This window comes from Mesoplodon mirus (genome assembly GCF_964341445.2).
Source record: "Mesoplodon mirus genome assembly, chromosome: 11".
NCBI classification, from domain to species: Eukaryota; Metazoa; Chordata; class Mammalia; order Artiodactyla; family Ziphiidae; genus Mesoplodon; species Mesoplodon mirus.
Window position 1 is genome coordinate 41,919,496 of NC_138987.1, and position 14,732 is coordinate 41,934,227.

Genomic DNA, 14,732 nt, shown 5'->3' on the forward strand with positions numbered 1-14,732 from the left:
TCTGATTTTAAGTGGTTGTATGACTACCTTTGTAGGCTGGTATTTGCCTCGTATATCTTTTCACCATTCTTTAACTTTCAGTGCTTCGATAGCCTTATATTTTACATGTCTTGTTTTAAATTGTCTGTTGTTAGATTTTAAAAGATCCAGTCTAAGAGCAACTGTCTTTCAATTGGAACACATATTCCAATGATATTTAATGTGATTACAGGTATATTTGTGTCTACAGTTACAGTGTTTTAAAGAAGTTAATTAATTTTGTATAGAGTACATTGTTTTGGTAAGGCATTTTAATATTAACGTCATACCAAAAGTTTCATTGTGGTGAGAGACTTTTATAGTTAAAAGAAGCAAACAGAAACTTCCTGTTTAATAACATGGAGTATTTCTAACTAAGATGTATTTATTTGGTGCTTTGAAAACTTCTTTTAATCATGTATCTTTTTTGCCTTTATAAATCCTCAGCTTTTCGCTGTGGTCTGCAGTTTTTAGGCAATGTTGCCTCACGGAATGAAGATTCCCAGTCTATTGTTTGGATGCATGCTTTCCCAGAACTCTTTTTGTGAGTATATTGATAAGAGTTTTTCTGACTTCTGAAAAGATTGTGGTTATATCAATTCCCAAACAGGAGAAACTAACCTTTGGTAACAGAACTCAGGACAGCAGTTGCTCTTGGTGGGTGGTGGCAGGTTTAGTAGTGGCTGGTAGAGGGCACGAGGTAGACTCGTGGGTTCCTGGGAATGTTCTGTATCTTGATCTGTGTGGTGGTCACATAGGTATACACACATCTCATTGGGCTGTACACGTAACGTTTATGCCCTTCGTTGTATGTCAGTTTTTACTTTAAGTAAATAAAGGTTTTGGTTAAAGTAAGGAATGCTGTTAAGGACACATTTTTTATAAGAAAAAAAGCCATAAAATATTGAAGTATGGGCAATGAATTAATCATGTATTTATTAATTGAGCATTTCCTATATGCTCGGCACAATGCTGTATGTTTTGGTAGATATGGAGAAGTATCAGATGTGGATAACCAGTCTGTTTATGTAGACTGATTCATGGTGTACTTTCCCTGGTGATTTGCTACTGTGTTTTGACCAGCTGTGTTCATAAGAAATGGAGCATGGAGATGAAAGGTGAGCAGGTGATGGAGGAAGGATAGGTAATAGGAAAGGCCCCATCCTGGGGTAGGAGGCCTGGATTCTAATCCAGGTTCCGTTGCCAACCAATGGGGTAACTTTGGTGGTGGCAACAATATAAGCAGCAGAGCAGCTGTCGTTTGAATGCCCAGAGCTGGGTCTTTTCTGTATATTTCCCGTCCTTTACCCTTTGCTCTGTGGGGCAAGTGGTACTGTCCCCCGTTTGGACAAATGAGGGAACTGACACTTATCACTGGTAAATGGCGTAGCTGGAACCGGAACCCCATGCTGCCCTCTGGATCCAAAGCCTCCGCTCTTTAAATACCAGCTGCCTAAGTTCTGTGCTGCCTTCCCTGGTTGTATAGGTTTTCTGGGCTCATCTGTATGGTGTAAGGATCAGATAAACGCTAATTTTATCTCTAGCTCACTGAGCCTGTAACCAGTTCTCAAATTCTTGCAGGTAATTAGAGTTGAAGGCATAAAATCTTTATGGTTAATAATAATTGAGCTTAGGTTGGAAGGGAAGAATTGTGGAATTCAAGCTGTAGAAATAAAAATTACTCATTTTTGAGAATTCATTCCTTTCAAACATTTTGAATACCTCATCTCTGCCAGGTTCTGAGCTAGAGGAGTGGAATAAGGGTAACTTAGATATATTCACCGCTCCCCCAAAGCCCGTGCTGTAAGCATGTTGTAGTGTAAGAACTGACGTATTAATAACACAGGTGAATCCAGGTGTCGTAGGGACACAGAGGAGAGGCCCTGAGCAAGGCCGTCAGAGGAGTTTACTTGGCAGTTACATGGTGGTTTTACATTCGTTATCAAATCTGGTCCTCACAGAAGCCCTCTGAGACAGGCCAAGGAGGTCTTGTTATTATATTCCATTTTTATGTCAGAAAACACACCGAAAGAGGTTATGTGACTTCACTCTATATGTGTTTGTGAGACAGATACAACCAAATGTGAATTCAGCTTTGGCAGGTACTGGCTTTGTGCCTTTGGGCAAGTAAAGTCAGCACATTCTTCATCTATAATAAAGGATAATACCTCCTCCAGAAGAGCATTATGAAGTTTAAATGAAAGAAAAAAAAATCGTGCCATAGTGCATAACCCATAATATAATTGAAAATTGATAAATTAGTGCCCTTTCTAAGATCACATAGCTGATAGGTGGGTGAACCGGGAGTTATACGGAGGCTTTTGACTCCAAATTTTATTTCTTGCCAGTATATCATCTTTCCCTTAAACATTCTGTCCCTCAAACTGTTAAAGAAATGTCTATAGTCATTGAAGTATTATGGCTTTTGATTTTTTTTCTAACAAGAATGAACATTTTAATGCTTTATAAATGTAATCATTTTATCTTTTTCTTTAATCAGATGTTATTTGCTTTTTGCCTCTGACTCATAAGTGAACTGCAGCTTTTGTATTGGGTACTCTGTGTCGTGACTAATTTTCAATTTGCTATTTTTGCCATAAATTATGTACTTGTTTAAAAGTGTTGTAATTCTTCATTAAATCCTTAAAAATATCAGTATATACTGAACTTGTTGACGGGATTATTATTATTTATGAGTTATAATCATGTTTTATCAGCTGCTAAGTTGGGCTGACACCCTGATTTCTTTATTTGGAAGGTCTTGCTTAAATCATCCAGACAAAAAAATTGTTGCCTACTCATCAATGATTTTGTTCACATCCCTTAATGCTGAAAGAATGAAGGAGCTGGAAGAAAACCTCAACATTGCGATTGACGTCCTAGGAGCTCACCAGAAGCAGCCTGAATCGGAGTGGCCGTGAGTATCTTGTTATAAATGTGGCTGCTTAAACATCCTGACGTCACTTTCCTGGTAGAGGTTTTAAGTAAAAGTTTGAATTATAACAATTGAACAGTAAGTTTAAGCTTAACATATGTTGAAAAACTAGGAAAAGATCCCATTTCTAGCCTTTCTTGTTTGTAAATAAATATGTGTTTCTCTGATGTCCCTTCTATTCTGACTTCTGCTTTGGATGGAGTATATTTTTGATCCTCTCCCAAGATAATTTGTTCTATTTTCCATAAAGTTGGAGTATTACTTACAGGCCCTAAATGTCTTTGTGGCATTTTATGTTTCTGATTAGTGGGACCCCACCTCCCTCATAAAATATTACCACAAAATTTCTGCACTTACAGAAACAGTAATTCTGCAAAAGAATTTAATTACAAATTTGAAGTTTATAGCTTAGAAAATATTAAACGTGATTGAGACTCTTCTTGTTATAAAGGTCTTTATCTTTGGTTCTTCCCTTGGACAGATATAGGGTAAGAAAGTCAACACAATGAATTCTGAGTGAAAGTTGAGAATTTGCTTGTAACTTCGTGCAGCCCCTGGAATGGAAAGTATATTATATTTAGAAAAACAGTCCCAGCAACTAACATATAAAAACTCATGCATAATTGACAGCCATTTAAATGACCATTTTTGAGTTGCAAGAAAAAAATCTGCCTGTCACTGGCATTCCATCATCATTGCTTTGTGTATCTAATATTATTTGCCACCAGGATTATACACTCAATGTTATGCCATAAGGTGGTGTAGCAAAGAATTCCAGTTGTCTGTATGGATGTCCAGTCAGAACGCTTTTTTTTCTGCCTGTATTGTAAACTGTGAGAGACAGTTCTTACCCTTTAAATAGTGCCAAAGTAAAAATACTGCTATCTTTACTCACTAGTAGATGTACTATTTGTTGAATGAAAGAAAGAATAAATGGATTTTACTCCTCATGGTTTTGACCTGAAAGCAGCATGAAGAACCAGACCCTAGCTCAAGGTTTAAGTTCACCCGAACTTCTTTCCAGAGAGACTGCCGGAGCAGAAGTGCCTGGGGGGCATCCCAGGAGGCACCACAGAAGTCAGGAAACTGAGTGTTTGTTTTGATTTTTAGGTGAATGAGGAACCTTAACTAAGGCACTGAACCTCTGTGGGCCTCTTCTTCTTTATTTCTAAAATGAAAGAATTGATTTAGCTTAGAAGTTTCCAGACTTTTGAATTTCGTGTCCCATATGTTATTTTAAAGGCATGCGGACATGGTTACAAACTCACTGGAATGGTTGGTTTGGCACAAGGATGGTTGGGTAACGACACTGCTTGTCTTGCTGTCTACCTGTCTGAGCTTGAATGGCAGTACCTTCAGATGTCATTCTTGCCCTTTGCTCTGATGACTTTACCTTTTTAATTATATTTGGTTAAAGCGGACGAGCCAGTATTCAGTTCTGGTGACTTCTCAAGCATATGGTTTTGTATTTGACTGGTTACCTGGTAAGCACAAGCTTGACGTCATTGCCACTCAGGACTTATCTGAATAACTCAAAAGTGCAAAGGAATGCTTGCTTAGGAGATGTATCTGGAAAATGAATAGTCCATCTGTACCTCTGTGGGTGCTCAGAGTTTTTCCTGGGTTGGTCCTGCACATCCGGGAGCTGCCTGTCTGTACTTCCCTGGTTTGGGTCCTGGCTTACACTGAGGAGTAGTGCCCAATTGGCTTTGCTCTATCTTATTGAGGGGCCACCGTGAGACATTGCTGAGAGCGCTGCCTGCCGTGTCACAAGAGAAGGGGCTCTGGTCTCTCTGCAAAGACTAATTGCCCTTTTCATGAGGGATCTGATTTGCTTTTATCTTGGAAAGCCCATGGATTAGAAACTGTTCCTGCTTTGTGCAGGCTTCTAGGAAATTCAGAAAACACGCAGATGCTTGCTTCAAACAATTAATTAATTCAGTAATTATTGGTGGAGTTCTTGAAGTGTACCAGGTACCGTTGATGGCACTGGAGATTCAAAATTAATAAGACGTTACGTTTTAGTGAGAGAGACAGATAATGAACCTAAAACCCCAAATAAATGTATAACAAACGTCAGATAAATTGGAAGAAAAATACACAGACTGTGTACTAAGCTGTCCCTTAGAATGGTACTTGACTCAGTAAACGCTGTATAGTATTAGCTAGTATTTTATTAGTAGTAATACAAACATGATTGGTATAGAAGACAGACAGTAGAGAAAAGAAGAATCAATGTTGGGTCTTTTTTTTTTTCTTGGCCATGGCATGCAGGACCCCTGCAGTGGAAGCGCGGAGTCCTAACCACTGGACCGCCAGGGAATTCCCATGTTGAATCTTGATTAAGTACTCTGGTGAGGTGATGTGACGCTGAGTAACTTTGTGCTACTTTAAAATTTGGAGGTCAAGGAAACCTTTCCCGAGTTGGTGACATTTGAACCGAGAACTGGGTAGCCAATCATTGGAAGATCTGTGGGTAAAGGTGGAGACAGATTGGGAAGAGCAGTCCCAGCAGTGAATACACAGGGTGCAAAGACCCCAAGGCAGAGGCCTCTGTCGCAGGACTAGGGAGCCCAGGGCTTGGACAGCGTAGTGGGTGAAGGGGTCCCTGGAGGCCAGTGATGTGGGGCTTTGTGAACCAGGAAAAGGCGATAAATTTACTCTTTGCCATGAGAGGCGATTGGGGAGTTTTAAGCAGTGTATGGAACGACCTGGTCTGTGTTAGTTAGTTGTACATATTTATTTTGGGCTGCGTTGGGTCTTCGTTGCGGTGCGCAGGTGTCTCATTGCGGTGGCTTCTCTTGCTACGGAGCACGGGCTGTAGGTGCGTGGGCTTCAGTAGTTGTGGTGCACGGGCTCAGTAGTTGTGGCTCGCGGGCTCTAGAGCACAGGCTCGGTAGTTGTGGCACACGGGCTTAGTTGCTCTGCAGTATGTGGGATCTTCCCTGACCAGGGCTCGAACCCGTGTCCCCTGCGCTGGCAGATGGATTCTTAACCACCAAGCCACCAGGGAAGTCCCTGGTCTGTGTTTCGAAGGCTCCCTCTGGTTGCTGGACTGAGGTTGAGCTGTGGGGAGGGGAGAGGGAGGAATGGAGGCTGGGCTGCCTGTTAGGAGGCAGTTGTAGTTGTCAGGAGGCCAGGGTGGCTTAGATGAGGGTCGTTGCAGTGGGATGAAGAGAGATGAATAGATTGCGTGTGCTCTGCAGGCGGAGCTGATGAGGCTTATTATGGATTCGATTTTGGGGGTGAGGTGGGAGAGAGGAAGGCAAGTGTGGGAGCTGGGTTCTTGGCTTGTTTGAGTGAGTGGGGTGGGGCTAGGGGACATCAGGAGTTCGTTTTGACTGCGTTAAGTTTGAGGTGCCTTCTCTACATCTGAGTGGAGCTGTCCTGTGGCCTTGTTGACACGTATGTCATCCTGCATATGGGCAAGTATGATTGTAGGATAAATTCACAGTTTGCAGTTACTCGCAGAGAATGTGCTTTTATAATTTTGACAGACACTTCCAAGCTGTCCTTCATAGATGTTAGACCAGTATATACTTCCCTTGGCAAATTTTGAGAGTAGTACCTGGTTTCCTTTATCATTGCTAACAGAGTGTGCTATCAAAGTTTTGGATTTGCCAATTCTGCCAAGGTTTAAAATAGTATCATTGTATAGTTTTATTTTGTATTTTTCTTGTTATGAGGTTGAGCATCATTTCATATATTGAAGAGTCTAATTTTCTTTTATGTACATTCTCATTTTCTTCACCCATTTTTCTATCAGGATGGCAGTCTTTTCTATATATGTAGGAATATTTTTTAAATTAGGGATATTAGTCCTTTGTATGAAATAAAATCCAATTTTTTTTCTCACTTTTTTGTCTTTTGACTTTGCTTGTGGCACTTTTCTTCATGTAAAGTTTTTTGATATTTTAATAGATGAATTGCCGGTCTTTTTTAATGTCTTAAGATTTTTGGTAATAGCTATATAGGCCTTTTCTCTACTTAGGTTTCCTTCCAGTATTGTATCGTTTCAGTTTTGATGTTTAAGTGTTTGATCTGCTTGGGATTTATCTTGGTATAAAGGTCCCCGTATGGACCTACATTCATTTTACCTCCAGGTGATGCTGGTGGTCACAGCGACAGCACCGTATGGACCCATCTTTCCTTTGTCTTTGCCCCATTCCCTGCACCCTTGACCACCCCTGTGTGTGGAAAACGTTTTCAGTTCAAGTTCTACTTCTTCACCACACATTCCAGCATGTAGAATAACTTTCCTTCACTGAGTGTCTCTCAGTCTGCTAATTAGGCCATAAGGATTTTATAAAAATATTGATCAGAATACACTTACCATGCATTTTTTAGGATATTTTGTTTGTTTAGGAGGAAATTCTCCAAAGTGCCTTTTATTTGCACAACCTGATTGAGTTGGGCTTGTTGTTTCTTGTCTGAAAACTGTTTCATATATTTTGTCTGCTTTTGTAGTTGTTTAAGGTAGGAGGTCAATTGTTCATCTGTTATGCCTGGAATTGGAAGTGATAGTTGGAGATTTTAACACTCACTTTTTAGCCACTGATAGAAGTAGACAAGCATCAGTATAGATGTAGATGATCTCAGTAGTACTGAGATAGGTAGCCACCTTCACGTGAGTCTGGTTTATAGAACATTTTCTCAACACTTGGAAAATTTACTTTCTTTTTAACTGTCTGCATTATGTTCACTAAGATAGACCATAGTCTGGGCTATAAAAAGTTACAATGAATATATGAAAAGGATTGAAAACATATGGAATATGTTCCCTGACCACAATTAGCCTAGAAAACCATAGCAAGATGGTCTAGAAAAATTCTAAAGTTTTGGAAATAGCACATCTAAATGATTTGTCAAAAAGGAAATCACAAGGCAAATTAGAAAATCTTTTGAACTGAAGGATAATGAAAGCATAAAATTTGTGGGATAAAGCTAAAGCAGGGTTGAGAGGGAAATTTATAGCTTTAAGTGTTTATGTCAGAAAAGTAGGTCTGAAATCAGTGACTTAAGGTTCTACTTTATGAAGATAGAAAGAGAAGAGTACAGTAAATCCTCAGTAGAGAGAAGAAAATAAAAGGACACAAGTCAATAACATGGAAGACAGAAAAACAATAGAAAGGATTAACAAAGGCAAAGCTGACTCTTTAAAAAGATCAACAAAATTGATTAAGAAAAAAGAAAGAGAGCACTAATGACCAGTATCACGAAAGAAGGTGTGGTTGTCACCTCAGTCTTAACAAACTCAAAGCTTGGTGAAGCTCCCTTCAACTGACAGTTCTGCAGGCTGAGGGCTGTTTGCAATAGCATTCAAGGACATAAGTGTTAGGTCCTGAGTCCCTCTTTAAACCCTGGTAGTATTTTATTGTTTATAATTCCCCTAGTACACTGCTCTTCTTTCCTTCAAGCAGCCTTTGCAAGTCCTTTTATGTCACCTCTAATTTAAATGCTCTCCCTTCCCTCTGCAACTAGGGATTCACCAAACTCCTGATTCTCCTGTCCCATCCATCGCCCCTCTTCCCTGCAGCCCTCTAGTTAGATAAACTTTGTTGTTTCTGTAATCCATGATGTGTGCCTGTGTGCTGCACCTAAGACATTTTTCTCTAATTATCTCTCTATGCGTGTGTCTCTCTCCACCCTTAGAGTTTGGAATTGCGGCTGGGACCTAGCCCCGCGTACACAGCATGTGGAACATTGTGGTTTTGAATGAATGTTCTTGTGGGAAAATGTTTTGAGCTCCAAATAGGTGAATTATGGATGAGCTTTAGGGTCACAGTTTTGTACACCTGGCTTGATATGCATGAATTTCTGTTGTCACTGTTTGATGACCTACCTAAATTGACGTGAAAATTGGGAATTTTGAATATTACCCATTATTGTTAGAAATATTTTACATCAGTGTTGGTCACTTATTTGAAAGGTTGTGGAAGAAACAGAATATGTGTTTAGGTTTTGTGTTTATATGAAGTGACACTGTGTCGTGGTAGTTAATATGCTTCATTTGGCTACCATACTTAAAAGGCATACTTTTATTCTGTTGTTTATTAAGAAGTGATTAAATAAACTGTGTTTGTCAATATAAATGCTTTACTGTCATGCTTATTCATAACCTTGGTTATGAATAGTATATTCTTTAGTTCTTAAGTCTTCAGATGCCCTCTGGTAAATGTGATTCAGAATTAATTAATAGTACTATTCAATCTTTTTAGGTGTCACAGTGGTACTTTGAAGAAATATGCTTGTAATCTTTGCCTCAAGGGTTTCCCCAAGTTGATCTCTAAGTTTTGATGAGTGCATTGCTTGACAGTGAGGATGTTTTCTTGGTAACTTGAGAGCTCTTAAGGAGTAGATAATCAAGCCAGTATTCATTACTGTGTTGTTGGCATATGTTTAAATAAAAAGTATGACATGTCTATTCCTCTGGTTAATCTTAGCACTAAGTTTCTGACTAAAACAATTTAATATGTTTTATTATACCTGAACTTGTAGCTAAATTTCATATTATTGTTTGAACTATAGTGAAGTATTTTCCTTTCTCAACTTAGATAAAAACTATAGTAGGCCCTTTCCTCCAGTTGAATAAATTTGAATGATTTCAATACATTTTTCAGAAGTAAAATCGGAGAAAAATATTTTGAGGGTTTTCATTTTCTTTTAGCTGCTAATAGAAAATAGTATGTGAACCTCTAAAACATTTGAAGATTACAGCTAATCAAAAATTCAATAAACAGGAGTACTTTTATGTATAAGGTATGCCTATAAAGTAGATAAGGCCATGTCTGTTTTACTATGTTTGTAGTAACAAAACCTTTCCCTCCTTTTTTCTCAGGTTCTTGATTATTACAGACCATTTTCTGAAAAGCCCGGAATTGGTTAAAGTCATGTATGCCAAAATGAGCAATCAAGAAAGGTAACCCCAAAAACCAGTGTGGTTTTGAGTATTTAGCATTCCATATAGAGTATTCTGTACACATGACTGAAAAACTGTGTGGTTTCTTAGTTGGCACAAAATCTCTAAATACATGTTTCTGTGTCAGTAATGGTTTTAAATTGGTTGGTTAACATTACAGCGCAGCCACAACAGGCAGTGATTTACGTAGGGTTGCAGAATCCAGGTTGGCGCCATTATTCAGTAAAACCATATTAAAACATGTTAAGAACAAAATGTTATGCTTGTCCCTCGATTTTATAAAAGTAAATCATGCAGCTGTGTATTACAGCTGTATAGGTGAAATGTGCTCATTTGTTCACATCCCTGCTGTCATGATTTGGGATACATTCTGCTAGGTTTATAGTTTTCCAGTAGATATTTTAGACGGAAAGAAAATCAGTACCCCTCTGTGACCTTCACTGGCCGTGTAGGGGAAGAGCAGTGCCCTCTGAGCCCAGAGACCTTAGTACCTTGGCTCTGTGCTTTGTTGTCATAGTAACTCTTTATGTGACCGTAGCCAGGTCTTTCACCTTGTTTGGATTCAGTTTCTTGACATGTAAAATTAGAGGATTGAATAAAATGATTCCTAGTACTCGGTCCATTCCAAGAGTGTATGTTTTTCCTAACCTGATTGGAAATGTTGCCTTAGGAAAATAAAACTTACTCAGAAGGCACAGATCTAATGATCAAAAACCGTAAAAAATGTTAATCTTTGGATTGTAGTCACAGTTGTGATAATTGCTGTGGTTTTGAAATTCTTTCTGTACAGTTGGGTTCCAGCAGTTAATCTTTGTGCGCTCCTTTGTAGTCTTGTTAAGTAGTGTTTTTTCCTTCTTTAATATCTTTAACAAAAAGGAAAAGTTTGTGCTTTTAAAGTCAGTTTAAATGCCGTATTTATAAATCCAGTACCCCCTGCCACCACTGTCACATGCATACTTCTCTTACAGAAAAAGAACTAAAATAAGTAATGTGAAGAATAGTGCTATAAATTAGTAAATTGCTTTGCAGTAAGGAAGGTCCGAATGCAAGAGAATACACAGTTTTAATATTCAAGTTTATGTTTTCCATATTCCTATCAAATGATCTATTGTTAACTGATCCATTTCCTAACAAAATGAGGATGACAAACTAAACATTGTCCATTTTTATTTATACAGAACTTGTAGCCATGGCTTTCCTACTTCATACGAATTCCTTACTCAGCTGCCACCTCTCCCCCGTCCTCTATTTTTCTTCCACAGGAGAAGTGCTTTTGTTTCATCACATCGTCTGTTACACATTGTATCACGTCACAAACCTGCTTGCCATTGTATGACACTAGTGTTAGATTGTTAGCTCTGTGAGGGCCAGGATTTGGTCTTTTTTATTCTGTGGTGTCCACATTTCCTAGCCTGTGTGTGGCACGTAACAAGCGCTAAAAAAAGTTTTTAAATGAAAGCTTGTGTAGACGAGTGAATTTTTCTTACTCATGAAAAGTTTTCTCTAGTATATTCATTAATGTAACGTCACCTACTGGACTGGAAACCTCAGAGTTGTCCCCACCTCCTCCTCCACTTCCCGCTTTACACTGGCCAGTAAGCCTTACCGAGTGTATCACCTTAGTATGGTGTGAATTCACTCGCTTGTCACAGCTCTGGTTTACATGTCACCTTTGACTGGACTTTGGCTATAGCCTGTTTTAAAACTGTGATAAAATACACATAATATAGAATTTACCATTGTACCCTTTTTAAAACGTACAGTTCAGTAGTTTAAGTGTATTCACATTGTTGTGCAACCAATCTCCAGAACTTTTCATCTTGTAAAATGGAAACTATACCCATTAAACAACTGCCCCCATTTTCCCCCTCCCCCAGCCCCTGGCAGCCACCATTCTACTTTCTGTCTCTGTGAACTTGCCTCCCCTAAGTACAGTTGATCCTTGAACAATGCAGGGCTCAGAGGCACTGAACACCAGCGTCAGAAACCCGAGTGTAACTTACAGTTGACCTCCGCATCCGAGGGTCCTCTGTGCACTCAGATTCAGCCAAGGGCAGATCGTGTAGTACTGTAGTGCCTGTTTATTGAAAAAATCCCACATACACATGGACCCACACAGTTCAAATCCATGTTGTTCAAGGGTCAACTGTACCCCACATAAGTGGAATCACACAGTATCTGTCCTTTCATGACTGGCTTATTTCACTTAGCACAGTGTCCTTAAGGTTAGTCCATGTTATAGCACGTGTCAGAATTTCCTTCCTTCCTAAGGGTGAATAATATTCCACCGTATGTATTGACATATGTCACATTTTGCTTATCTAGTCGTCCATCGATGGACAACTGGGTTCCTTCCACCTTCCAGCTACTGTGAATAATACCGCTACAAACAATCCTGATTGTTCTAATTTGTGTTTTCCCTTCTCCTCTGTCATCTGCTGAACTGCCTGTGTGGGTCTTGCCCTGCCATGTAGTGGCCTGTGTAACTTGTTACAGGATGCCGTTAGACTCCATGGTGTGGTGTTCAAGGCCCTTTTTAAACGTAGCTTCATTTCCAGCTCCTTCTCATTCTCCCCCAGTCACCACGCTGTAGCCACACAGAACTCCTCTCAGTTTTCCAGGCTTTCCCTTTGGCTTCATGCTTTTGTGTCTGTCCTTTTCTCTGACCGAAATGTCCTGACTACCCCTCTCCTTCTGGTGAGTACGTACTCATGCTCTGTTGGCCCTTTTCAGATACTGCCTGCTTTCTGTTGTCTCTCCTGACTTTCCCAGGCAAAGTTTTTTGCATCCTCATCTGCACGTTTATCATGATAATTTGCTTTTCTGCTAGAATATGTATTCTTCAAGGACAAAAACTGAATTTTGTGAGTTCTCTGTTCTTAACACCCACCAGAATCAGTACTGGAACAGTATTGGAATGGAAAACTCTACTAATATCAAACACTTACTGAAGCCTATCTGTAAGATGCCGTCTCTGTTGATACTGCAGACAGCAGATGGCTCCGTCAGCCAAGAGGAGGTGGTGTGCTGCCGTGGACCTTGTGGGTCTTGGCCGGTTCCGGTGGAGCTCACTGTGGGAACTGCTGAGTCTGCTTACTTGTCTTTGCTCAGGGGTGGGAGGAGGGGATGGGGTCTTGGCAGGAGTGCTCAGAGTTGTGCGGCAGAGTAGAGGCTGCTGGGTTCCCTGTTGACTCGTTTGGGGCAATGACAGATAATTCTTTGTTCAGAATGGAACGTTGACAGAATAATAGGATTGAAAAGATAGGCTTTTCTCAACAGGGATGTATAACGAATTCACCTCTCCCCTTGCACCTGGAATGGTGCTGCACGCCATCCTGTGAGTACCGAGAAGACAGGACATTTTCTGTGTTCTGTGGTTCAGATGAGGGACTACACTGGAGATTTCTGGGGGGCCTTTGTGGTGTCTCAGCTGGGAACACACACCAGAGGCTTCTGAGGCAAGCCCAGGCTGTGGCCCCAACCTGCTGAATTAGAGTATATGGTCGGGTTGGGGCTGTTAGATTTAAAACGCTTGAGGCTCAGTCAGCAAAACAAGTACTGTATTCATTAAGCACCTGCTGGCGGTCCCTGGGGCCCCAGGGTGCACAGTCCCCACCTGCCCTTAGTGTGGGCGCGTAGGGAGGGGAAGCGCCGTGTGAGTTCGGAAGCCCTTTTCTTGTGCTGGTTCTTTTAGTTGTCACAGTTAGTTGACTCCTTCACCCTGGTAGTTTATTTGGGCAGAATACTTGGTGAAGATATTTTGGATACAGGGTCAAAATCAATTCACATGGTATGATTCAGCAGAAATGAGAGCCTGTGTTTATACAATTTTCTTGTCCCCCTTCCCAGCGAATTGGAGTAATATTGAATTAAACTAGCTGCTCTTGGAAACCAACTTCTGTAGTTTTCAGGTTTATAATTTGTATAGCATAGTAGTTAAGAGCAGAGGCTAGTTGTGCCTCTCACTATGGCTAAGTTACTTTTTGGAACTGTTTCATCTGTAAAATGAGGATAATAATGGTAGGCACCCTCTGAAATTGTCGTGGTTACTAACTGAAATGTATCTAAAGCTCTCAGTGCTGGCGTGTAATTGTCACTCAGTAACTGTGAGTGGCCATTTCTGCTTCCATATTTCTGCTGTTATTACTACTTCTTCTCTGATGATCTTGACTTTTTCCTCCAGGTAGCATCACTGTTATGTATGAAGGCAACATACAGCCATTGTCATTTAATCCTCAAAAAGACCTTGGGAAATAAGTATTATTCTTGCCACTTAGGTATTTGCCCTGGGTTACAAAGGTAGCAGAGGTGGTATTTGAACTCTTGTCTGTCTGATGCCAAATCACTGATCATTTTCCCTGTAGCACACTAACTTCTTATATCTGTAATTTATGAAGGGACTAATGAAATTAATTCAGCAACAGCTGTCTGCCTGTATCTTGGTTAGCCTGTTTTTCAGGTTACTAAAAGTTTTGGCCTTTGTGGCATGCCATTCTACAAATTATACAGGTGGAGTAGTTATTCAGAATTTGTTAGAGATGTCAGTCTTTGAATTACAGATATTTTATTTCCAGAATTATTGGATATTATTTCCTGCCCTAGAACGCTCATGAAACTCCCTCTCTCACTCTTTCCCCCTCCGCCTTTGCCCTTCACTCATAAAAAACTTACCTGTTTCAAGATGGTGCAGGCATGGCTTTTAAAATTGTAGACTGCATCAATTTAAGCATAACTTTAAAATATGAATCTTGCTATAGAATTTTCTCCTAAAATCCTTCACGTGTACATTGCTGTCAATTTTTTTATGAAACAGGAATCATCATTTTGAGGACAGGGTATGTAACTGTTCAGTCAGAAGTG

At 40.0% G+C, this 14,732-nt stretch overlaps 1 protein-coding gene across 1 annotated transcript in view; it reads left to right on the plus strand.

Annotated features, from left to right (window-relative positions):
* Positions 1-14,732, plus strand: part of ATXN10 (ataxin 10) — a 160,176-nt gene that overhangs the window by 37,451 nt on the left and 107,993 nt on the right. The window contains exons 4-6 of the mRNA XM_082635894.1: positions 466-562; positions 2,777-2,935; positions 9,792-9,872. Coding sequence (XP_082492020.1) covers positions 466-562; positions 2,777-2,935; positions 9,792-9,872 — 337 coding nt within the window. The remainder of the gene's footprint in view (positions 1-465; positions 563-2,776; positions 2,936-9,791; positions 9,873-14,732) is intronic.